The sequence below is a fragment of the Lycorma delicatula genome, chromosome 8, assembly GCF_047948215.1.
Source record: "Lycorma delicatula isolate Av1 chromosome 8, ASM4794821v1, whole genome shotgun sequence".
NCBI lineage: Eukaryota > Metazoa > Arthropoda > Insecta > Hemiptera > Fulgoridae > Lycorma > Lycorma delicatula.
Window position 1 is genome coordinate 93366640 of NC_134462.1, and position 22384 is coordinate 93389023.

At 27.4% G+C, this 22384-nt stretch overlaps 1 protein-coding gene across 5 annotated transcripts in view; it reads right to left on the reverse strand.

Annotated features, from left to right (window-relative positions):
- The window catches only part of LOC142328605 (inverted formin-2-like), a 189917-nt gene that overhangs the window by 73370 nt on the left and 94163 nt on the right, over nt 1-22384 (reverse strand). Inside the window, exon 1 of one of the 5 annotated variants that reach the window (XM_075372413.1) lies at nt 15403-15865. The exons of 3 other annotated variants lie outside the window; for them this stretch is intronic. In XM_075372413.1, coding sequence (XP_075228528.1) covers nt 15403-15437 — 35 coding nt within the window. In that variant the 5' untranslated portion in view covers nt 15438-15865. Of the gene's footprint in view, nt 1-9077; nt 9284-15402; nt 15866-22384 lie in introns of those variants that run through there. One more of the 5 variants, XM_075372412.1, reaches the window with a different exon arrangement.

Genomic DNA, 22384 nt, shown 5'->3' on the forward strand with positions numbered 1-22384 from the left:
TTCCCTCCCCACTTTTTGTTTTTTTTTTGGAATCCCTGGGTCATGTAACGTCGAGAAATTTAAAAAGCCCATCCCCCATTTTTTGACTTATTACCGTACTTTCCTTCTTGTAGAATAGCTCGAGCTTTTTTTTTAAATTCCAGGAATTGAACTTCGCTATTTAAATATTAAATAGCAGAATTAGCTACATATTTTAAATAATTTAAAATCATACAAAAAGAATAAAAATTTCTAAAATTATAACATATAGAGTTAAATTTTTTTGAATTAGAAGTTTTGAATTAGTAACTCCGGTTTTTAACATCTGTATTATTTTTTCATGTTTTATCCTATTTTGTTCAAGAATACAAAAAAATAAAATTCCAACAACTTTTTGAAAATTCAAGAAATATTCTTTTGTTAGTATAAACAAGGATGACAGAGAGCAAAGTAAACAATTTTATTCATACGTGTGAGTTTAAAATATTACTATGTAGAAAAACCATGCCAAGTAAAGGATAACAGAACTAGTATAAATTAATTTATTTAGATTAACATTAATATAACTTAAACGAAGAGTTACGGGCAAAATAATAAAAAAATAATAATTTAAAAAATATATCAAACTAAAGTCACAAAAACAATCTTATAAATCCAAAAAAATATGGTTTTTTTTTGGCTGCAAAACCACAAATAAATAAACTGTTTCTAAATTCTAGTGTTGTTAATTGATCGATATATATATATTTTGATCGCCAGATCAAAATGCATTATTAATTAGAATAAACAAACGAATTATAACCTTAAAAATGGTACTGAGGAATTAAAATTAACTCGGCCGGGTCTCAGAACTTGACTCCCGTAGGGGAAGACATCCGCCTTGTGACGATCCCGGTCGCCCACCACCTTATCCGTTCGTAGTCCTGATGGGCTTTACCGAAGGTCGTCTTTTAGAACCTGTGAAATCATCACAATAGTCATCGGTTTGGCCCCTGTCAGGATGCCACCGATGCAAACGCCTCGGCAGACATTTCCATCGGTGTATTTATACAACCTACTTTTTTGTTTTCAGTTTACTCTCCGGAACCACCGTAAGGATTACTTCAGAGGATAAATGAGGACGAAATGTATGGATGTAAAAATAAAGTGTAGTCTTCTACAGTCTCAGGTCGAACGTTCCTGAGACGTGTGGTTTTAATTGAAACCCAACCACCAAAGAACACACTGGTATCCACGATCTAAAAGTACTCAAATTTTTATAAATTTGTGATGAGTTTAAACACTAGACCAACCCGGTGGGTTTTACACAACCTATTATCGCCTTCCTATGGCCTCTTCCAACTACGACCACCTCTACTATAACACAACCATCAACTATCAAATTCACAAATACGTGTGGAAGCGCGATCTAACTTCAATTAGACTGTGTACTCAGATCATTACTTTATTGAGTCTTTAAACACCAGAAATATTGTTCTTATACCAACAAAACAGTCGGTGGTAGCAACAACAACAATTTTTTCCTAAAATTCAATTTACTCTCAAAGTCCTCTTGATGTACTTAAAAATCGAGAGACAGATTCACAAATTTAATAAGTCTCTTATGAAAACATATCCTATCTCTCTCTGCTCTAGTCTTCTTTCCGGAACGAGGTCAATGCCAACACCCTCCCACACCGCAGCTCCATCGCTGAGTTCTCCACACAAAAAAATACCCGTATATTTAATACGTAAATTTGTTTATAATAACAATAATAATAATTACAAAATGTTTTATTATTACATTTTAAGTCAAATTTATCGGTAATAAGAGCTGGATGTTGATTGTTAAGGATATAGCACTGATTAGTAGGGAATAAAGGGAATATCCCAGGAACGAGGCAAAGCTTGCCTCAATCTCTACAAGTACTGTTGTTTGTTTTTTCTTCCTGATATTTTTTTTTCAGTTTTGTTTTTATTAATGTGGGAAAATTTACGATCGATAATCTAATAGGTTAACAGTTACATAATTATTACTTTATTTTTTAATCAAAGTCCTGTTTTGATTAGATCAGATAAACAACATATCAAAGTACTGATTGGCCCTGACTACCGGTAAATCTGTCAATTACATGTATTTTACGTAACCCGATTATCAAAATAGATTATTTAATCAAAATCAGTTGTTGTATCTTTTATGTTCTAATCTACCGAAGGATAAAAGAATTGATAGTAAGAATTTTTTTTTCATTGAAAAAATTATTATATTTGATAGTTTAGACGAAGGTTGATCTCTATGAACGATTAATTTTCTGATAAGTTAATCCTTTCATCAAGATACATAATACGATTTGTAACACTTTTTTTATTTATATATTAACTGATCATAACTGAACAAAATTCAATCATTTGTTGATCAGAAAATAACCGATTACAGTTTTAAATTTAATAAAGATTAAATAAATAAAACTTATATTCCAACTTTTTCCCGAAAGATTTTTTATATTTATTTTTCCTCGTGTTATGAGGTTAGGTTTAACCTCATAATAAAAAATGAAAATTTTAGCATATTTGCATGCATTTCGATTCCTAGTTCACAGTTAGCTTAAATAACGATATTTAGACTAGTCTGCATAAAAATATTTTAACACAGACCACTCTAAATATCGTTGCACAGTTCTGATAAGTCTAATATTTTTTGTTAATTTTTTGCGCAAGAAATATACAAAACATAAAATAAATGAGAAAAATAAAAGAGGCTTAACTATTTTTTAATTAAAGTATATTTTTGTTTATAAGAAAATTAAATTTTTACAACCATAATTTGATGAAATAATAATAACCCTTTACACAAACATGAAGCTTAAACTCGCTCATCACTGTAACTCACTGCATAAACGTATATGAAAAAACACAAAGTCAACATAGTCTGAAATTGAAGTAATGTCTGTTGTCGATGTTAAATTGAGCGTAGCTCAAGAACGAGTCAACCAATCTTCATCAAATTTTCATATGCACAACTTCAGGTACTACTACTACATTTAGATAGGGAAGGCGCGCGCGCGCGCACACACACACACACACACACACACACACACACACAGAGTAGGAAGTTATATTTTAAGTTAATGGTACTTTTGTACTCGTATCTCAAAATGTAAAGAAAATTTTATTTCATCCTCGAATCCCACCGTGAGATCGAAAGTAATAGCGTAATTTTCTTCAAAAAGTCTTAAAGTCATTAACCACTTAAAAACTGACAATTACGTTATATGGATTGATATTTCTGGTAAAACTACTTTCTGACAATCACTTTAACCACTATGTACGTGACAGCTCGATGAAATCTCTACCTGGGAAAAGTTTATAATTTAGTTGGATTATTCTTCGTGCCACATAATTCACAGATAAACAAGAAAGGTTTTTTTATGGTAACATACATTTACAATAAATAATTCGTTAAGCAGTAATTCGTTGCTACTATTTGGTCAAAGACGTTCTGATCACCCGGAGAGGAAAGGAATCTAATGCCTCACCCGGATAGAATTTTTTTCTAGATGCAGTTCTTTCATAGCGGTCCCTTTTGGGGTAGGTCGTCCTTCATACAAATCCCTTTTCCTTATTCATAATCCCTTTTTTCTATTTATGGTTTTTTAGATGCGGGAAAGAAGCTGCCTGTAGATCGATTAGGAACTCTGTTTGAAAAATTCAGTGGCTGTGATATAATACAAAAACAAGTTTTTGTATTATAAGGCCGAAACAAATAATTTCTCCGAAACTGCAAAATAAATAATGGAATATCGTCATCTAGTCATTTTTTCTTTAAAAATTTTAATAACGCCAGTATGCTAAATTTTTTTTAATTTTCTGTAGTTATCGTACAATGTATGTAGGTTAATTTATTCCTTGATCGTATCTGAACAAATACCAAATAAATTTTCCGTTTTTATTTCAAAATCGAGATTCTCAAATAGCTTTCATGCAGTGATTTAATTTTGTATAAAATTAAATCAATTCTACCATAAGAAAATTGTGTTTCAATTATAGACTGTCCGAGATCAATTAGGTCTAAAACTATCAAAAATGAGGAAAATAAACAGATAGGAAAACAAACATCCTCATTTCTGATAATTTTAGACCTAATTGATCTTGGACAATCTATACAATTTTCTTATGGTAATAGATTTAATTCTGGACAAAATTAAATCATTGCATGAAAGCTACTTTGAAATAAGTTTTTTTTTTTATTTGTTATTAAAGTTATTTTTAAGCAAAATATTTATAACAAAAGGATGAATTTTTATTTCAAAATCGTGATTCTGAAGTAGCTTTCATGCGATGATTTAATTTCGTTGGTATACAATTCACTACGATAAAAGTAAAATAAAATGACATGTTTTCCCAATTATATTTAATTAAATCTAGTTATGATATATATATATATATATATAATATTTTAATTACCTAAATGGATGTTATAGTACTCGTATACTGAAGAGGTAATTGAGATTACTTCCAAATTTCTGACGGAAGGAAAAAAACACGATAGATTTAAATAATATAATTTTTTTGCTGTTTTTTTTTTTACTTCCTTGTATGAAGTAAAGGAAGTATTGTGATCGCGAAAAATTTCGGTTTCCAGATTTCAATGAAAAAGTATCCATTTTGGTCATCCCTGAATCCATTTTGATTAGTTTCGGCCTGAGATCTGTATGTATGTATGTATGTTTCTGCGTGATGTATGTATGTGTACCTCGCATAATTCAAAAAATATTAGCCGTAGTATATTGAAATTTTGGATTTAGGACTGTTGAAACATCTAACTAGATGTTTCAACAGGCATTTTGATTGCAATCGACTGAACTTAAAAAGTATAAAAAAATTGGATTCTGGTTAATTGCAGTAATAAGCATTGAGAGATTTTTTTACGATATGTCATAAGTGGTACTTATTTTAATTGATTCCAGAGTTATAGCCAAATAAAATTTTAATTATTAAAATATTTGGATCTTAGGGGAAGATCCATGGTTCGAATCAAACTTCATCTCTTTTTTTAACTTTTTTTTAAATTTAAATATATTGATTTATTAATAATGATGAATAATAATTAAAAAAAAACAAATATCGGCAGTTTTTAATGAAATAAAATTTTATGTACTTTTCATTTTGTGGAAATGTAATTTAATAGGCATACAAGGAAGTCATGTGTTGTCCAAATCAGATTTTTTAAATAAAAATGATCCTATTATATAATACATAGTAATTTTACATTTTAGTTTTAAAAAATAATAATAGAAATGTAAACAAAATTTGAAGTGATGATTTGCTTCTATATTTTTAATTATTTATGTTATGCAAGTTAGAAAATTAGAAACTAAAATACCGCAACTATTTAAGGAAAGATAAAATAACTAGTTGAATGTTTTTAGTTAATCCATTGAAATAGCATCAGGAAATATAAACTGATTTTTTTGTTTTGTTTAAGAAAGAGACACCGTACCTAAAAATATAACACAAATCATACTCTAAAGCTATTAAAATTTATTATCGTATACAGTTATAATTTTAACTAATATATAAATTAATGAATATATTAAAACAGGATGTTTTAACTAAATAGTCATTCTTTACTAGAAGCTAGAAAATCCGTATACATATTTTAAGAAAAGACAAAAATAATGTCGTACATAAACAATGTTTTATAAACATTTCTTTATATTATCTATAAAATTAACGACCAGTTAAGCCTATAGTTATATTTTAATGCAGCTTTACATTTTTTTCTTTAAATTGAGTACATAACTTGATAAAAAAAAAAAAAAGTTAAAAAACAGCGTGCTATAACATTTTACAAAAATAGCGTATCTAAGTTATCCATGAATACAGAGCTTAGCTTATCAAAAATTCCAAATTTTTTAAATATTTCTAGTTGCCATTTTAAACCATTTATTATATAATATAGTTTAAGAATCTTTTTCTGATTATGAAACAATTCAGCTAAATTAAATACAATAAATTATTTTTACATGAAACAAAATTATTTGCGTAATTATAAATATAATATAAAAGACAAATACCATCCAATTTTCCTCTACCGAATCGTATAAAATATACATTATTTTAATATTATAAGTTAATATATTAAATACATTTGTATTATTTATTATAATACACCTGAATTATACATTTTATTATTTATAAATAAATTACTGTGCTGATACAGTAATGTACAGTTTTTTGAAAGGTAAAACCGTTTAAAGTTAAGTATAATTGCCAGAGGGAAATAATAAATAATAGAATTCCCAAACAGGCTGCTTTGCCTAAGGAATCTCTGAATTTGCCAGATTTCATAAATAATATGAGTATTTCTTTTATTAGATTAGATATAAATAGCTTTAACTAGCGATAACGTGATGTTTTGTTTATTTTTCTATAATGTACATAATAATGTCTTAACTAATCTGATGTATACTTAGTTGTGTGTTTAGCAAATGTTTAGTATATATAAATATTTTACATCTTTACTAATGTTTTTTCTACAAATTGTAAAATAAATTTTTATTTTTTTAACCTGAAGGTCCCGGGATTCGACTTTCGGACAGGCATAGCAGCATCTTTTCATACGCTACAAATTTTCACCGAGCTAATCACCATAGCTGTTGTTGTCCGCTCTTTCATAACCAAAAATAGTAATAAAATTAATTAGTAAATTTAGCCGCTCATGAGTATGAACTCAACAACTGAGATTTGAATGACCATAAAATATTATTTAAAATTTAAACAATCTCATAAAACAAAAATTTTACAGAAAAATTATGATATCTGTACTGATAAATGTTTACAGTTTTTAATTTAAAAATGTGTTAGTAAAATGAAAAATGAATAATTAAAATAGTTGTAAAGGTAAAAAAAGAGAATATAGAAATAATAAGAGATTGTCATCCGATATATACATATTAATAGAGTAGAGGCTTTTCTTTTGAAAATCACGATAGGAAAATCATCGAAAAAACCACAGAAAAAATCTCATTTCTCCCAAGCTTTTTTTTATGAAAGCACCTGCTTCTCTAATGTTTCGTAAAATCAGTGTAGATGACGTTATAATTTAATTAACAAACATCAAGAAAAAGAAAAAGCATATATTTGACAGGAATAATTTAGTACACACTGATTTTTTTTCTGGATGAAAAATGCTTCGGCGTTATCATCGCCCGCAAACTGTCATTTGTTGTAATAAACAAGCAGATATTATATTTTACGTCTTAATTAGAAAAATAAAACTGTTACACGGCAATTATCATGAAAAGCCGATAGACAGTATAGTAAATTAAATATCAGAGTATAAACGTACGGTCTTAATAAATAACACCCGGTCTAAAATTTCCTTATCATTGCCCAGGATTTTTCGAATGTTTCTAGGCAATTTATATATAAGACGCAAGTCCGCGTAACTTACGCAATCTATAAGGATGTGGCGCACAGTCAAGCGGCTGTCGCATCGTATGCATAATGGAGCGTTTTCTCCTGACATCTTAAACCCCTGAGTAACTCTCGTACGTCCCAACCGCAATTGGCAGAGGGCACTTCCTCTCTGTGAATATTTATGCATAGGAGTCCCATGCAACCTTGCCGCTTTCCACGAACAGTTTTACACGATAAAGTCAGACGATATGTTGACAGAGATAAAAATTGTAAATTCATGATGTGGAGATAAAAGTAGTCAAAAGGGAAGATATCTTTACATGCAATTAGCAATCTGTTAGATGTTAGAAGAGATTAAAAAAAAACTTTCATCGAGACGAAAGTGGTCTTATGTTCAATTACTTGAACATAACTGGATAGGATTTCACTACGCCACACGCAAGAGTGGTTTGAGTCGGGGCGCCTGATGAAGAATTAAGGACCCCAAGGTATGAGGGGAGAGCGCGCTTGACGGGGAGGTATGCGTGGGATGCATATTCGGACCCTGAGTAGACGTAGAAAAAGTTAGGGTAGCCTTCTTGAGGAGGAACAGGCGGGCCATCCACAAGCGGAAGATCTGCAGGTTCCGATGACTCAAGGGGGACCCCGATGGGAGGGCCTTATAAGGCCCCAAAGCTAGGGCGGGTTTAGTCGCTGCCACGACTAACTCACACGGTCGCACCGTGTGAGTTAATAAAGTAAGGATTTCACTACGATTATAAATGCAACTTTATATTATAGGCAATATTATTAAAAATTAAGTATATAATTTCTAACCTCTTTGGAAACGTTTTAAGCGTATCTGCCTTTAATATTGCACATTTTGTCCTATAAATCCTGATGAGATTTACCAGTAACCGTAAGCAACAATAATTAAATAAAAAATTTCTACGTACAACCATCTAGCTTTTGTATTAAATCTATTTAAAAAATCCGTACTATTATTAAGGCATGGTCACACCAAAGTTTATATATAAAAACAGACAAACAATAGCCCAGGAAGATAATTACAAAGTATAAAGAAAAATCAAACCTTTATTATTCATAATAATAATAAGACAAAAAAATTGTGTAACAGCCCCATTTTTTAACTGCTGATTTTCTAATCCTGGGTGTCATAGATCTCCTTAAAATTGAATACTATATAAGAAATTACAATTTTTCAAAACAATTTTAATAAATTCCATTTTAAATTAAAAGTAAGTTAAAAACTGATTTTTTATTTTTAGATGTTATAGTTTAAAGAAATATTTCATATACAAAATTATAGAGTATAAAAATACGAAAGAAGTTATACCTGGTTGCTTTAATTTAACATTCTTTTATTAGCTATTTATAGGAAGAAAGGAATGCGTTAGCCACGTCAGATTTGTTTTTTTAAAGCGTGTCCTGTTGGATACGTATAAATATATATACGGTTATGCATTTTAATAATAATAAAATTCCGCCGTGAAATACTATAAATAGAAAAAATTTACTAAATATATTGTACGCTAGTAATCGAACCAAACGTTATTAGATTATAAGAATTATTTTTTTTTAATTGTACTATATAAAAAGCTTTTTAATTATTTTTTATTTAATATATTATTCAATATTTTTATTATATTTATATATATAAGACAAAAAAAAGATATTAATAATTTTATAAATCATACCTCATTAAAGTTATAATAAAATCTGCAATATATCCCGTAACAAAATTAAACAGGTAATTTAACGTGAAACACTTTAACTTAGAACACTGAACTCGGTAACTGCTATTACTAAGAGTAGAATAAGCCAATGCACTACATAGACATGTTAACATAATACATATGACAGTCATTAGGTTTCTCTGCCTTGAACCATTCCCCGATAAATAAGTAAATGGAAATATCAATATTATTTACTCTCTCCCTCTTTCTTTATTCTACGTAAAGTTTAAAGTCTAACCCTACCACTCATTTCAGTACGTTCAACAAGTATAGTGCATTCTATTAACCGCAGTCGGCGGTCGCATTCCTTATATTAACCGATGTAATGATTAAACCAATCACAATAATAATGTATGATATTGAGATACTGTATTTTAAATTAGGATAAAGATATTTCACATGAAATTCAATCGACACGTATTTATAAATATTGATACTTAACACACGATACTTGTAGAATTTACTAACATGTAATTTATAATCAAGAATTAGACCACAACTCTTTAAGTGAATGACCGATTTCATTATATTTTATCTTCGATATACAAAAATAGATTTTATAGTAATTTTCATTATAAAGATCGTGTTTTAGTTTAAATATTTTAAACGTAAATTTAAAAAAAAATAAAATTAAGCAAAAAAAAAAATATTTTTGTAAACATTGGTAAATTTATAACAAAATTAAATTATAAAATTTACTATAAATATGACATCTATATTAAGAAAAAAGAATTTAAGTTAATTAAATTGACTTTAAACATTAATAATTTTTCTGTTAGGAATTTTTTTCTTTTATGGTAAAATACCTTGACACTTAGATTAACATACTTCACGATTTCATTCTATTCTACAACTATCTTTTATTATAAAAATTTCCTACCATCCTCAATTAACTAATTATTTTATATATCACTAATTTACTTTTCATTTATTTTTAAACACTCTTCTTTATCATTAGTTTTTCATTCTTTTATCTTTTTTTTGAAATTTTTTTCCACTAGTATTTTCTCGAACTTGTCTTTTATTTTTGAAATTCCGTCTTCTTCTTTATCATTAAATTCTTTTTCAACTTCTCAAAATTAAGGTATTTTTTTAATTTTAATTTAGAAAGATAAAATTAAAGATTTTTTTGTTATTCACTTCTCCTTCATTCTTTTTAAATATCCGTAAAAGCCGATTACAGTCGTTTTTTTTTTTCTATTTTTAGTAAATTTATTTAATCTAATATTTTGATTTTTCATATCTAGATCCTAAATTGTTCCTTAAAATTGAGCATGCTTTTTTATAATTTTGATTCTTTTTCCAATTTTGACTGTAATTCATCGTTTCCACAGCATTTAATCATTCTTGTTTTAGCGGTTGTGTTATAATGTCTTATTTTTGTCTTAAAACAAAGGGGTTTTTTGTTGGTTCTATATGTTTACATTTTTGTATTTTTTGTAGCCTCCGGCCATCGTTAGGTATCTGCTTCAGAGAATGAGATCAAATGGCAATTTTGTGGCGTGTGAAAATGCCATGCCTGACCGGGATTCGAACCTGGAACCTACAATTTTAAACTATTTTAGTTTTATCATATAAAGTTTTTAGAGATTTTGCTTTATTTTTAATATTCGACATACGTTCTGTTTTTATAGAAAGAAAGTGTGTTCCTGAAATGAAATCTGCGATTTCTTTTACGTTCTATTTGAATTTTTGCTATCAAAATTTTTTTGCGATCATTTAACGTTCATCTGCAAAGGCAAAACAATTTATATCTAGATTGTCCTTTTGTAATCTAATTTTATCGTTCCAATTTCATTTAATTTTAATATTTTCCTTCATTCTTTTATGATTTTATCTATAACACAGTTAAAGAGGATCGGAGACGTACTTAATTTATTTTTTTTTTTTAAGAATTAGGATTCCCAGCTTTACCGGATATAGTCACTTCAGTAAAAATACTTTGTATTTAGTTACAGGGACGAAATAAGAATTCCGGCTCGGTTCAAAAAAGCAACCTTTCTTTAATTAGTGGTTCTTAGCTACAGTTAAAAACAAAAAGATATAAATAGTTTCTATGTGATAAAAATTTAATCGAAAATCATTAAAAATGTTAAATTAATTATATAAAAATAATCTTCAATATATTAATATAAGGTGATTAGTGACATAAATTTGTTAAAAAAAAGTTTATTTACACTCTATAATATATAAAAATAAATAACTGAACATATAAACAAATCTGTAAAGAATGTATGCATAATAGGTTAATGAACCGAACCGTATACACGTTATATTATGTCATGAAGAAGCTAAATTGCTTATGCACGTACAACAACATACACACTAAGATTCCATTGCTTTAATAACGTAATATTTTATTTTTAACTAAGAAAACTGTCTATTATTATGTCTCAGCATAATGAGTTCTCTTTGATAAGTTGATGGGATTTCACATTATTATAAGACTATATCTGAACTGTTACATATGAAAGGTAGAAAATAATTAAATGAAAACACTGAATAATTTTTGTCGAACTTTAAAAATAAATGACAAAATTAATAAGTTATGTAACATATTTGGAAAATGTTTTTTTCAGTTTCTTTATCAATTCTAATTTTTTTTAAATATTTTTCCCCTTTCATTCGTTAATATATATGTCACCAAAAATAAGCTAAAAATAAGCTAATACTTCAATTTTTTGTAAAATTATTTCAGAAGTTTTTCTCAAAAAAAAATAAAAATCAAAGTTGTTTACGCTTTATTTTTTAATATGCTTCAATTCTTATAATCATAAACTGTTATATCTACAAATTCCTGACGTGACCTATATAATCTATTTTCCGTAATTAACTACTATGTATCGATTAGAATAAAAGCTTGATTTATTAATATATTACACGAGTATTAAAAACACAATTCTAATTTATATTTCCTAAATTAACAATCAAAATTTAACGTAGGTAAATAAAAACGTTTAAATGAAAGTTATATTTGTAAGGCAACAGTTAAACAAAAAATAAAACCGAGTAGAAAAAACTATTTTTTTTAATAGACGTCGAAAAATTAAATATGCGGTACACGTTTGATAAAAAATAAAGTTTAAACAAAAATAAATTTAATTTCCAATCAATTTATTTAGAATCTCATTTTTTTTAAATATGATAAACAAAAAAACATTTTTATTTTATATTTTATACATTTAAAATTTTATATCTAAGGTTTCAAAGCATAATAAACTAGATGTAAAAACGAAAAACCTAGTAAAATTACGACAATCTTAGTATTTATTAGTGTATACTTATCGCATTGTTCAAAAATGACTTTTCAATTGTCATCTAAAAAAAAATTCATTAAGTAGTCATAAAAAAGTATTCGTAATTAATAATATAATCCAATAAATCTGATTGGTTAAAATCATGTTGTTGTTATCATCATGTTTGATTTATTTTTTATACCACTATTAAAAGTGTAATCATTAGCATTTTTTTATTACACAATAGTGACAGAGTGAGATATATTGTTTGTAGAGACAACTATGTATAGTAAGTAATATACAAATAAATAAAACAGTAACAACAAATATTTTTATATTTCTTGATCCTTACTAACCTATAATTTGTACATTGAAAATATGTATATTTTTTAAGGAATATTTAAAAAAGGTTCTATAAATATAAAACAACATGTGAGTGATTTATTATCAACGCCCAGAAAAAATTACTGAAGGGTAACAATGCACATTAATAGGATTTTTTGAAATTCCGAGTTTAAAAGAGTTAAAATGGAGTAACTATGAAATTTACTATTTTTTTTTTTCAAATTTTTCTATAAGAAATATATAATTATAAACTTGATTTTTGATGTGTATATAATGTAATTATTTTTTAAGGTGTACGACGCTGTACAGCGCTGCGGCTCAACCAACACAGCCACTGCTACTGTACGTGCAACGCGACTGAAAGCACCTACCTCCTGTTACTTGACTGAAAAACATCAAAATAAAAAAAAAATTGACCACGACGGCAAACGCAAGTAACCAAAGCTAGTAACCGCGACGGGGATGCTCTTTATTAATAAACTTTTTGGATAAAGGTATTTAGAATAAATACTAAATTAAGCTTAGTTATAATTATTATTAGTTAGAATAGAATAATCAAATTAAATTATTAAATTTATCTGAGTAGTAAAATTTATTTAAATGTTATTTTTATACTAATGAAATCTAATCTTGCTATTATAAGGTATTATTACATATTTAGTTATAGAAAATGTCCAAACTACCTTTAAGAAACTAGATTTATACAAAAAAATATTAATTTTTCCTACTTCACGGTTTTTTTTCTAACATGATAACTTAACAAAAGAAAAGGTTATTTTTCCTCTTCCTTTTACTCTTTTTTTATTCTTAACTTAATATAAACTAAGAAAAAATCACACGGATTTATTCTGGACGTTTCTAATAAACTAGGTTGCCCAACTACTGGCATTTTACATTTAAAAAACGTGTAATTAATAACAAAAATACGGAATTATTTCGAAGATACTTAACTTCTAGCCCCTAAAAAAAGAAGATTTAAGTAGCCAACTATTTAAACGTTTTACCCAAACCAATTTACCCACGATTTTATCGTTTTACCCAAACCGATCTCTCTTCAGCTTATATACAGAGCTATATTTTACTAATAATTATATCAAATCATCACAACAACAATATTAATTAATTAAAATATATGAATAGTACAAAAAAGTAAATCTGATAACAGAATGAAAAAAAAAATGAAAATTTTTTATTTATTTTAAGTATAAATAACTTTTTTTTCACATATACATATATATATATATATATATATATATATATATATATACGCGCGCGCGCGCACACACACACACACACACTTAACTTCTTTTATTGAGATATAACTTAATATACCTTATACATATTTTTAATATAATAATAATTTTTAAAATACTTCAAATTTAACAAAAATACACAATAATTTCAAAAATACTTTATGAAGAAATTTACAATAACCAATTATACTAATTTCATATGTAATTTGGGGAAAAAATGTTAAAAATAAAAGCAAAGCAAAAACATTTGTTCTTTTTTTATTAAACAAATGAATCCGCTCACGAAAAGTAGTGGTCTTTATTAGAGAAATTATGTAAATTAAATCCGAATGAAATATTACCGAAGATTGTGGGTTCAATTCCTGGCTAGTGTATAAAAATGTTATAATAAGTCAGTGTTTTTAAACGCGTAGCAGACTAGTGTTTTTTATCAGTTGATTCAACAAATAAATATATCTCAACTTAATATATCTCAAAAAAAAAAACGGACAAAATCTAAAAAAAGGTACTTTTTCGGAATCAGACAGCCACCTTTTTTCAACCTTCACTCGCTATTCTAGATTAGCGAGTTAGTTGTCGAATTTCGAAAACGAACCAAAAAGAAATTAATACAAACACATTGTCATTGAATAAATCTTCACGAAAAAACCCACACAAATTATGATTAAAAAACCCATTTGACCATAATTTACAATTAAAAATACGGTTAAGAGGAAAAATAAGTTAAAATTTATAAAATAATTATATTATCATTTTAATTATTAGGCCAAGCAAAAATATTACAAAATAGCAACACTTATTTATTTAATGGCAATCCATATAGATCTTAAAAAGCAGACAAATAAAAATTTGTATAAATAAAAGGGAAATATTCATCACTTCAACTGTTTAATTATAAAGTATCGATAAAGTAATTAAATTATACAAAAGAAACACAAAAGTATGTTAAAAAAAAAACAAATTGGTCAACAAAAAAACAATAGTTAAAAAGCTTCAGTAATTGTTTTATCTGTATCAATAAAACTAGGAAAAAAACCGAAAAAAAAATTAACAAATATAATTAAATATTAACAAATAATTAGTTAACGTTTTAGCTGTATTAAAGAATACAGCTAAAAAACGTTACATTAAATAATTATAGTTTTAAGTGATTATGATTGTTTAACATACGAAATGCGCATCTAGTTTTAGATTTTAATTTTTTTGTTCATTACAATTTTTCTCCAATAACTACTTTCCATTTACATAAATTTGTTTATAATTATAATAAACTAAATAAATTTCCTAATTATTTTTTATAATAAATAAATTTATTATAAACATAATACATATTCATATAATTATTAATAAATTGTAATTAAATATGAAAAAAAATTATTAAAAAATAATGAAATTAATAATAGCTAAAAATGAAAAACACTAATTAATGATAAACACAAAAAAACAACCTACCGATAAGGATCTCTTAGTGTAGATATGATAGCCATATTCCATTCGAAAATAAAACAAATTATACCCACGCCACGCACTGCATTTTAAAAATTCTTTTAGCAATATAAAAAATACCGATGGTTTAACTAAATTACAAATAAACTAGAGATAGATAAACAGATGAGGGTGAGTGAGCGAATGAGATCGACTTGGAGTGTATTACCGTGTTACTAACAGCAATGACACGTTTGTATCAATATTATGTATATTATAATAAAAACCGTTCGTTTCCAATAGAGCTAGCTGTTTTAGCTATACATATATATAGTGAACGGTAGTATAAAAAATATAATGTTAGTGATACTAACGTAGCGATGTATGAGTTATTCACGAACACATCGGGCTATCTAGTATAAACGCGGCTCCCCTCTCTCTCCCACGAGTAGATAGAGAACTGTGTCCTACACAACGGACGGGCGACAACTGCCGAATGAAAGACAACGTATAGTATAGGTTAACTAATATGACGCTGGAAACACATTGTCATAACGTTCACCCCGTAAACACTAGGTTTTAACAAAACTAATGTCTATCTTTTAATTGTTTAAAATTGGTAAACTCACCAGTATTTAAGCATATTTAAGCAAAATATGCTTAATTATTGCAACTTCAAATAATTAAGCATTTATTAAAACATTTTGACCGGTCATAATGTTTGAAACACTTATGTCTTTTATGAATGTGTGTGTGTGCGCGCGTGCTATTAGTCATCAGCATGTTCATTACATTTTAATATAAAAAAGAACACTAGTAAAATGGTGTTAATAATTGACGTCATGTAATAGTAGTAAAAAAATAACTAGTTTTTGTTTGAGAGTAACTAATTAAATTTTATTAATTTTAATGAAAATAAATTAAACCGGTTAAAATCTTGTTGAACCGTGATTTGGATTGTTTTAGTATTATTTATATGCACCTTTATAAATATTATTGTTGGGAGGGATATGTTAAATTGTAAAGATGCATATAAATAATACTAAAACAAATCTTATTTATATTTTTTTTATATTAATAATATAAAAAATGTAGTATAGTATATAAATAAATATTATTTTATTAATTTTAATGAAAATTTAAAAAGCGATTAAATTCTTATTAAACCCTGATCTGGATTGTTTTTGTATTTATTTATACGCATCTTTGGAATTTAACATATCCCCACCAACAATAAACGTAAAAAAATTAAACGTACAGGTAAGATTTATAAATAGAAAACACATTTAAAAACTGTTTATAAACAAATAAAAATTTAATTTGCACGTGTCAACTATTTTAAAATAGTCATAATCAGTAGTAGGAAAATTAATAAAGGTAAAATTTAAAAGAAAATATCTTTATTAGAAAAATTTTTATTTTCCCGTCTAGCGCTATAGCAGAGTTCTATGGCTTTAAAACTGAAAGTATTGTTCGGTTCAATTTGGGCATATGCGGTTTTCATCGAATCTTGACGTTTTGACACCTCAGAAACTCAAAAACCCCTAAAACGGATGGAAATGTTCCGGATGTTAATGTTAGTACGCGCGCGCGTGTGTGTTTGGTGTCGATCTCTAAATCAGCTTATATCTCTAGAAATACTGGACCGATTTTTACAAAACTTTGTCAGATTATCTCTATATATGGTTTTTATATTGATTTTTAGATTTTTGAAGTGTGTAAAAGTAGTTTATTTGCCAGCCTATTATTATTTACGATTTTATTTTTAAACTTTCATCGTTTATTATTTGGAAATATTTTTTAAGATAAATAATTAAAAAAAACTTAACTCATAAAATATTGCATAAAGTCTACTTCTACCAATAATTACAAAATATATTTTAAATTGTTTGTAAAAAAATTATTCTTGTAATTTTTTATATTTTGCTAAGTCCACAAATGTTAATGAGTGTTTAAAAAAACGAAACACACACTTAGTGTGTTATAATTTTTAATTTTTTGAGTGTTTTCTATTAAAAGATTGATTTAAAATATTAAATTAAAAATATTTTAATATATATTCATTCCAACTCATTTCAAATATGAATGTGTGCAACAAAAATTAATTTAATCTCAGAACGATATAATAAAGCATACGATTAAAGTAGACTGTTCATAATTTACCAGGATTTACAAAATTTTACCTATGTAGTAGTATATTACAAAGGAAGAACGAAATAATACAGAATAAAAAACAAGTGCCACAAAAACAAGGACTTTTTGGGCCTAAATAAAATGAAGAATCAGCTAGTAACAAAGCATTGATCCAAGAATCAAAAAGATATAAGCGTGTTCTTTGTGATAAATCGAAAAGTAGAAAGGAGAAGAGATGCGATTTACAGGAGAAAAGTGTTAAAAGTTGTATGGGTTGATGAAATGCGAAAGGTAAAAGATGAATACGCGAGAGGTAAAGATTGCAGAGACAAGATATAATATATAAAACTAATAAAGTAGAACGTAGTAATTATTGTTGAAGTTAAAATATTAACGCAGAACAGAAAGGTATGGAGAAAAATATCAAACCAGTCTGATATATATAAAAAATAATATTCTTTGCTTTGGAAATTTATTATTTTTTTGGCTGAATTTTTTATCTGCTACCCGCTGTGTAAATTCAACTGCTAATTATTTACGCTATCTCAACCATAAAATGTTAAATCTAATTGTAATATTTTGGCTACTCAAAAAAAAACCCCAAAAAAACATTATTTAAAATAATGTTTTGTTACCCTTGTACTCCGTGATAAATAGCCACCCTAATTCAGTCTTAGAAAGAAAATAATAAAAAAATTCATAAGTTTATATTTTGAACCAGTTTGGTGCAATCAGCTGCAACCCCTGCTAATAACGAAGCTGATGTACACATATGTACGTCAGCTGTCATATTGATAGGCCACCGGCAATCTTTCTTCTGCTACCCACATGTCACCTCGGTCACCGGAGCTAGATTAAGTGGTGTTGCATCCACTAGCAGCATTACAGCTGCAAATCAACTTCCCAGCACACGCTCAACATGCCCGCCCAAGGTCCTTGCAAATCAACTTTTCAAGCATTTAATGGTACTATTCCGGAAAAACAATGTATTTCTATCATGCATTAAAAAGGTGACTAGGATTCATCGTCGATTTTAGGAATGGGATTTTTAATTTATTAAAAATTTCAAGAATGAAATGTTTAGCGATGTATTTGTAGACCTATTTTTCAAACGAATAAAAAAACTCAAAATTTTCATTTTTCAATGGATGAATTTAAACCAGTACCCAACAATAATGGATGCAAACAAATTGTATGTAAAAAAAGGTATATATAAAAATGTATATTACTCAGAAAAATTCTTGTCCAAAATAGATATTTTTGAAAAAATACTTTGTCAAAAAAAATTGTTTTTTCTATATTTTTTTTGTACTAAATCAAGGGAATATACAATGATTATTAAATAATAAAAATTTTTTTTGTATATTCCTTAAACATAATAATAGTACCAAATGATAATTTCGTATCTTGTAACCATGTATTATTGCGTAAACCAATTTCTGATCGACAAGTTAGTTTTTTGTGTAGCCACCTATCATGTCCATTAAATTCCAATTCATTAGGTACTCATTCAATATAACCATTTATATTTATTTATTTTTTATTAATTTAACCAAACTTTAACCTACACTTGCTTGGATCGCTAACCTTGACTAAGACAGTAATGTTTTCAGTATTTAATAAATTCAGTATTTATTTATTAACATTACTGTTAATTATTCGAGGTTAGCGAGCGAAGCGAGCATAGGGTTAAGTTTTATAAATTTATATCTAAAATTGTAAGCAATAATAGTTATAATAGTTTGAGTGATTTTGAGTTGATTTGGGCAAGAATTTTTGGATGGTATATAACGAAAAAGTACCAAATGTTTAGTTAATGAGCATCAAACATCAAGCGATTATTAAAATTAATTTACAAGTTTGTCTATAGGAATTTATTGCCCTAAAAATATGGCAGCCCTTTTCCTCAGAAGGTATTTTTACTTTCCTGTATATGTAATTTATTCATTTTATTTACTCGTTTCACTTAACTCTTTTAGTAAATTACACATATTTAAAATCTGATCCTTAAAAATTATTTTTTTAAACCTTCAGCCTGTTTATTATTTTATTTTATTTGATACATAATTTATTAATATTTATTATTTTTCTTAAATTCTTTAAAATTGTTTAAAAAGAAATCATTAAATTTAAAAAAAAAAAAAATATTTTATGCAATAAATTAAGACTTTGTAGTCTGCGCTTAAATTAAAACAAATTACAATTAATTTTCTAACCCTCAATTTAGATTGACTTTCATCACCAGTGTTCTGCTATTTAGCAGGTCGTTTTAGTCCTCTAAACATACATAAAACGTTTTGTCTGAAACAATTTTTGATATGACCAACCCTTACGGCAAGGGATGACCAAAATGTTGCTGGAATTGTAAGAAAATGGAGCTTGTTTTATGCTAATTATGTGAAAACTTTTTTCACGTGCAACCGTTGTCGCATTAAGTAAATTTGAAGTTTTTCTTAACTTTAAGGTGAAAATCTTTTTTATCTCCTACTTCTTTCTTTTTTTTCCTGTTTAGCCTCCGGTAATTACCTTTCAGATAATACTTAAGAGGATGAATGAGGATGATGTATGAATGTAGATGAAGTCGAACTGAAAAAGACTGTATAAGAAGTCTGGTACAGTCTCAATTTGTAGGAATGGTCTCAAGTTCGACTATTCCTGAGATGTGTGGTTAATTGAAACCCAACCACCAAAGAACACCGGTATCCACGATCTAGTTTCAAATCCGTGACTTTAATAACTGTCTTTAATCTCCTACTTAGCACTGGTGAAGTCTACCTCCGCTTTCCAGCGTGCCGAAAGGGATTTTTTATGACTATGCAAGTTTATAGAGAGAATATGTAATTCTCTAAAACCATATCCTGTAATTTTTCGTATTACAGATTAAGTATTATACTGATATTACAGATTATATAAGATGGTAATTACAGTTCAATTTGCAACTTTTAACATACTTAAGTTAATTTTTTTATTTAAACTAACGATAGAGTTAGAATTTTTCGCACCAATGTGTACGTGCGACAGTGGGCGTTCGCGCATGGATCTGGCGATAGCTTTCGAATCGTGACACTAATTCAATGTATTTTTGAATAGAAGATAAATTTGTTCAGGAAGAAAAACAAATGAAAGCTTAATTTCCGGGTCGGACATTCGATTTCATTAAGTTATCACAAATAATATCGAGTCATTTCTAAATGGCCAGAAAGTGACAGTTTTATTTTGTTTAGCTAACCTATTTCATTGATTTTATTTAAAACCTCAGTCATTTACATTTAGAGGGACTTAAATGAAAAATTTACTCATGTCTGATGTTTATTTTTCGCTTATTAAAAAAGTACGTAGAAATTAGATGCCGGAAAAAAAAATGAAAGCAATATGACAAGATATAAAAGTAACAACCATAGAGAGATAACACAAAAGATAACACCACCAATACTGGTATAGGTATTCTCAAGATGCCGGCTCCGTGGTATAGCGTATCGGCCTTTCACCCGGAGGTCCCGCGTTCGAATCCCGGTTGGGCGTATCATTTTCACACGCCAGAAAATTGCCATTTCATCTCATACTCTGAAACTATATCTAACGGTGGTCCTAAAAAAAGTATTCACAAGATATCAATCAAGTACACCATACTAGGCTTACTAAAGAAAAGAGTGCAGTGGTTTCTCGTTATCTTCTCACTGAGCCAACAGGTAATCTCTTTAGCTTACCGACATTTTCAAATTTTTCACTAATAAGAATCATTATTTTCAGAGAAAGCAACGGTGACTTGCTTTCATATATTTCACGATACTATATGATACTGCTTCATGTATGCTTTATAAACGTCATAACGATAAAAAGGATTGGAATAAGCAGTGTCAAATAACAAATTAATGTATCCTTGTCGAAACATAATGTATTTTACATAATGCCTCAGTTTAATAAGATATAAAAAAATAATTTCATTAATCTTACCAGACACAAAAAATGAAATGTTATAAATGTTTAAAAATGTTTTTTTAACTGTTGGATCTTTTTTGTAGAATTATTTTTAACATCTATTATTGTTTTTTTTAGCATTGTACTATCAACGTAAAAACTATTTTCAACCCTTATCTAAGAGATATAAACTACTATACACCCCTAAAAATTGGTATTAATATTTCAAACTTTCTATATACCGAACTGAAATATATATAATATTTGTTTTTAATGAATCGTTATCAAAACAAAAATAGCTCACATTCATAATGATAGTTGGTAAATAAATTTTAAATTAAAAATTTATATTTGGTTAAAATTGATAAAAATACTGCTTCAGATATTTCCATCAAACTTTAGCATTCCGGGATATTATACTTAGGCGCAGGATTGAATTTATAAGAGTTTTTTTAACTAATCAATTTTATTTATTTTGTTTATATGAAGAAACAAAAAAATCTTATAAAGATAATAAGAGTAAAAAATTATTTTTGGTGGAATTAAATTTTAATCTACACGGAATTTTTGGAAAGTTCAACAACTTTTCTGCTTGTTTTTATTTCATTTATTTTTAATTTTTATTGTTTCCTTATAGATAAAATCGAAACGAAAGACAGGCGGAATTTTTAATATGGCGCCAAACTAATGACTAAAAATAGTTTTTTTTTCTCTAATAATTAATAACATTTTTTAAATTAAATACATTATATTATCGCCTTCCACAGCAATAACGAGTAATAATAGATTCTTTATTGAGTAAAAAAAGTAGAGATCAACGTCCTAAAATTTCAAAAACGTAGGTTCCATTCCCAATTTCATTTTTCCGACATTTTATTAATTATTAAATCGACAGTTGTAGATTATCAACCGGAATTTGGTTTATCCTGCTCTTAACTGCTATTAAACGATTTATTAG